The sequence below is a fragment of the Vigna umbellata genome, chromosome 1, assembly GCF_029865625.1.
Source record: "Vigna umbellata cultivar VRB3 chromosome 1, Vumbellata_1.0, whole genome shotgun sequence".
Lineage (NCBI taxonomy): Eukaryota > Viridiplantae > Streptophyta > Magnoliopsida > Fabales > Fabaceae > Vigna > Vigna umbellata.
This window is the reverse complement of record NC_142165.1, coordinates 52,361,493-52,366,818: the sequence shown is the minus strand read 5'-3', so window position 1 is coordinate 52,366,818 and position 5,326 is coordinate 52,361,493. Positions and strand designations below refer to the sequence as shown.

The 5,326-nt window shown below is 38.5% G+C and overlaps 1 protein-coding gene across 2 annotated transcripts; it reads left to right on the top strand.

The window, feature by feature from the left end:
- Positions 1-984: 984 nt before the first annotated feature.
- On the top strand, positions 985-4,965 carry LOC124833892 (Hydroxyproline-rich glycoprotein family protein). Of its 2 annotated transcripts, XM_088111822.1 has the most exons (10): positions 985-1,053; positions 1,382-1,564; positions 1,657-1,752; positions 2,052-2,178; positions 2,311-3,126; positions 3,193-3,586; positions 3,998-4,163; positions 4,263-4,427; positions 4,503-4,655; positions 4,774-4,965. In XM_088111822.1, exons 1-10 carry the CDS (start codon positions 985-987, stop codon positions 4,963-4,965), a joined length of 2,361 nt encoding a protein of 786 aa, XP_087967948.1. The 2 variants fall into 2 exon arrangements, with proteins under 2 accessions (XP_087967948.1, XP_047164413.2); XM_047308457.2 differs by having other exon boundaries at positions 2,311-3,586.
- Positions 4,966-5,326: the final 361 nt, after the last annotated feature.

The window sequence follows — 5,326 nt, the reverse complement described above, 5'->3', positions numbered from 1 at the left end:
TACCACCTTGTGGATAGGAATGTTATTTTTAATTTGGGTTCGTGTCAGTAAATAATTTGCTAGGAATAGGAACATGATTTGTACGTCCAAAAAATACATTTCAAATGCTTTTTTAAGTTGCATGTCAATTATAGTCGTGTTTAACCGATTATTTCGCTAACAATTAAACATCAGAGTGTACCATTACGTTGGATTATACCAAGCAGAAGTTCGGTGGCTGTAGAAAACACTAATGGTTAAAAGTAACACATCATTATTCTGTATTATATGTTCATATAAATCTTTGTCTCAAACAATTATTTTAATTTTAAAAAATGATTGATTTATCGTACAGATAAGATATATCTTTCCCTGTTCAGAAACATGATGAGAGAAACATTAAATTAAACACAAAATTCCAATGAGTTTGTTAGATAGAAAAGAAAGGTCGGACAAATATAGAAATTGTAGAGTCATATATTAATAATTCCAATAATGTGGCTCCTTAATCTAGAAGAAGGAAGGTTTTTAAGATTGACATAGTGTTATTTTTAGGCATAGGCCAACCAGCACATCAAGTTTCCTGCAATATCAGTTAGCCGTTGATGATGAAGAAGACACAAAGCATAAACACTAAGCCAAACCGAAAACGACTCAAACTAATCCATAACGAAAGAGGAGGGAACCTTTATAATCCTTCCTCTTTCCATTTTCCTTCTTGGCTCTCTCTTTTGAGAAAGTTCCATTGTAATTTATCTTCTGCTTTTCGTGTCACAAATTATTTGGATAACCCCTAATTGCTGCATGTCACATGTGTGCGTGCATGCTCTCAAAATATCAATACAAACAAACCCAGTTAATCTGGATATTCATTTATCTAAGGTTTCCACAATATTTCTCTCCTTTTTGCTTATTTTGCTTATCTTTTTCTTTCTCTTCTAAATTTATTTTCCATCTTTTTTTCTGAACGTTGTAGGATTAATTTCAAGTCTGTATTCCTAAGACATGGCCACCGTTGGCTTCTGCGGTTTGAAGCCATTACGCTTTCGTCGCAAGACACATAACATTTTAGAGGTAAAACTCTAACCTTGTTTCCATCATCTTATCTCATTAATAACACATTTATTGTTGTTTCGATGTCTATTAGGAACCTGAGGCTAGTTAAGTTCAATTTGCTAAAATAAAAACAATCTGTCTATACACTGTTTTATCAAGCTCAAAATCTTGGGTTTGAGATTTTTGAACCACCGCATTTTTTTATTTTGTCGAACATTTTTATATCATGCGAGGTTTCATGGTTCAAAATTCAAGGAAAATTGTCGTTGGAATTTCAAGCATTGGTTATATGAAACAATAATAGAATTCCTATGGACACCGTTCATGCCGTATATCCACCTTGCAGGGATTGAAAAACGCTCCTAAGAAGTCTTGTAAGGTTAAGAGCAAGGAAGATGAAGAGTCGCTAGAGTTGTCATTTGTAGGAGCTGACCAATTGTTTCTAATGGTTGAGATCCATAAGAAGATCTTGGAATTCAGAGACCTCATGGACCTTGCTTCATGCAACAGGACTGCTTCTTTACGTGAGGTGCTTTGTAATTTCTTTCTGTTCAGAGAAATACCAGCATTCTCTCACAATATTCTTGCCTGCTTCACAAATTTGTCTTTCATCTGTCACAGATGGTCATGAAAACCCTGCAAGATCTTCAAGGGCTTTACCCAGCTATCATACCTAAAAATGAAGTCTCAAAGATTAAGGGCAAGCCTACGGACCAGGTTTCGACATTTAGTTTCTCCTCAATCATTCTTGTCATGCTGAAATATCATGAAATTTGAAAGAAGTATTTTCTGTTTTCAATCTTCATAAAAACTGTTATTTTGTTTACATTTTTTTCCTATTTTCAAAGATTGATACTAAAAACAGTGATGTTTTTCCTTACAATTAGTCCTGAAAACACAGTTGAAAGTTCGAAATATCGACACTTTTGTAATTAAAAAGTGAAAAGAAAACATGTTTTGTCAGAGGAACAGACCCTTAGCCTCCAAAACACTAAATGTGGTCTGTTTTACTGCAGGCTATGGCCTATTTCTGCAAGGCTTTGAAGTCTCTTGGAGAGTCGTGGATTATGCATGATGATTGGATGAACAAGCTCAATGTTGTGTTACCATTGTGCAAAGATAACAGCAATATGCGTGAACTTGGTAATCTTGTCGTCCTTGTGAAATGGTTCATTGGAAAAAAAAAAAAGGAATAAGAAAGGCCTAATTGAGATTTACAATGATCAAAGTTGACACCACTTCCAACCCTCAAGTTTTGTTTCATTTGTTTTGCAGGTGAAACCTTGTTGACCACTCTAGGTTCTTTGATAAAGTTAGCAAGTGAGAAGTTTGACATAGAGGAATATGAGCATAAGAAAGAGTTCAGCCCACGATCTAGTTCATCTGGAAAATATATAATGCGATCAACCTCCTTTTCAGATAGCGGCAGCTCTTATTGCTCTACTCCTGTCACACCAAAATCTGTTCTTCCAGAGTCGATGAGACACTCTTCAAGATCTGGAGAGAGTCCCAGAAGCTCTTGTGCCTCACCACTTCTTCTGTCTCTCAGAGTTCAAGCTGTGGGAAAGTTGAACCCTATTGATGTAAAGCACTTGTCTTTCCAGATGTCACCAACAGTCATCCACAAGATGGAGCAGGAATCCACCAGAGAAATGAAAGTGGATGACAAGGCTTCAAATGATGGGAAAGACTCGTTAGAAGAGCTAGTGTTTCACTTGGACACAACCGAGGAATTGGATCCCCAAACTCAACCTTTTGCTATAAAGGAGTTAAGGCTCTCTCTATCTCCCAATCAAACAGAAACTCAACCAAAATCTCCTAAACCAGAAAAAACACCTCTTCCACAGCAGGAACCAGTATCTGTACAGTCTTCACCTTCCATTCCACAACCTCCCCCACCACCTTCCCCACCATCAATGACAAAGATGAAGACTATACCACTCCCACCACCTCCTCCTCCACCTCCTGCACCGTCCAAGATAACAGAAAATGTAACATCACCAGCACCACATATTCTGCAGCCAAATGTAGCAGTGCCACCAACACCACCTCCACCTCCTCCTCCACCATCAGCACCTAAACTGGAGCAAAGTGAAGCAGCAGTTAGGAAGTTTCCTACTCCACCACCACCCCCATTACCATTGCCTCCAAGTTCAGGTTCGGCAACAACTGCGACTCCTCCACCACCACCATTGCCTCCAAGTTCAGGTTCAGCAACAGCCGCCACTCCACCACCTCCACCACCTCCACAATCCACTCCCTCGAAAGGCGGGTCAGTTCCTGCACCTCCGCCACCCGTGCCAGGTGGTCCAAGAGCAGGTGGGCCTCCGCCACCACCTCCTCTGGGAGGAGGGAGATCCTTGCGCCCTAAGGCAACTACTAAGTTGAAAAGATCGGCACAATTGGGCAACCTGTATCGGTCTCTAAAGGGAAAATTGGAAGGGTCTAGCCTGAATGGAAAATCTTCTGCTGGGAAAAAAGGTGGCGTTGGAGGAGCAAGCTCTGGAGGGAAACAAGGAATGGCCGATGCTCTAGCAGAGATGACAAAAAGGTATGCGTTTTGAACCATGTCGTAACAGCACGAACTTCTAAGCTATGGCGGAAATATAATACTTATAGATCTTAAATCATGATATACTTCTTTATTGTTTACAGCATGAACCTTATTCCCCTCTTAAAACCAATTATATATAAATGAATAAATTTCATTTTTGTTCACCAAATAACAGTATTTCTATTTTCTGTATTATGCATGCTTCTGCACCTTGTTTGAAGTTGTATTAGAATTTGATAGATGCATATCGTTAAAAGTATCTAAATATTGGTAACGTATCCGAGAAGCCAATCAAAGTTGATTGCTTTTTGGAGCTTCCAAGTAGGTAATGCATTTTTTCAAGTTTTGTGAGTATTAAACGTCCCAGTTCTTGAGCTGTTTCGCTTATCTTTCACTTTACTTATTTAGATCCTCTTACTTCCAACAAATAGAAGAAGATGTCCAGAACTACACAAAGCAAATCTTGGAGCTGAGATCTACCATTTCTAATTTCAAGACAAAAGATATGACAGAATTGGCCAAGTTCCACAAAGATGTCGAATCCGTTCTTGAGAAATTAACTGATGAGTCACAGGTGAGTTAAGAAAATCCGTGTCAATATGGTGGTTTTCAATTCCATTCATTGCTGCTGGTTCTTTCATTCACAACAGTAAACAATTCCGTTGCTGCATAGGTGCTATCACGGTTTGAAGGATTCCCCACAAAGAAGTTGGAAGCTTTAAGAATGTCAGCAGCACTGTACAATAAATTGCACTCAATACTTACCGAGCTTCAAAATTGGAAAATAGTGCCTCCCATGGCTCAGCAACTGGACAAGGTTGAGCGATATTTCAGCAAGGTAATCCAAACACACGTGTTCTTGACTCGTTGTAAATTCATTTCTAAATGCTAACCCCAAAAGACCAAAATACAGATTAAGACAGAACTAGATGCTTTGGAACGAACCAAAGATGAAGAATCTAAGAAATTTAAGAGTCACAACATCGAATTTGATTTCCACATTCTCGTAAAGATCAAGGAAGCGTTGGTCGACGTGTCCTCCAACTGCATGGAGTTATCACTTAAGGTATATCCAAGTTAGAACAAAGGAGATCAACACAACACAACACAACACAACACAAGCACTTTTTACCAAACCATGAAACTAAATTTACTTATTTTGTATTTGGTGAAACTGAATGCAGGAGAAACGAAACTCTGCTGCTAATAAAGATGGACCGAAAAAAGAAGGTGCATCGTTGCTATGGAAAGCGTTTCAATTTGCATTCCGGGTCTACACCTTCGCTGGTGGCCTTGATGATCGTGCTGACAACCTAACAAGAGAATTGGCACAAGAGATAGAGAGTGACCCCAACCCCAAACCCAACCAACCATGAATCAAATGATTATATACATACATATATATAGTTGGACTTATGCTTTGTATTTGGAGTCAAAAACGACACGGTGAGGTTCTTTCTGCATATCCATCATGAACCCCCATTTTAGTGTCAAAGCCATTTGTAAATTAATGATCATTGGCGATTTGGAGTTCTAATTTTTAAATTTTGATAGGATTTAGTCATGCTTGTAGAGTTATGAAATATTTGCCAGAACTCTGCGGAAGCATGAAGCTAAGCCTGTATTTTCACCACTTTAGTTTGCGCTCTCTCTCTCTCTCTCTCTCTCTCTCTCTCTCTCTCTCTCTCTATATATATATATATATATATATATATATATATATATATATATATATAT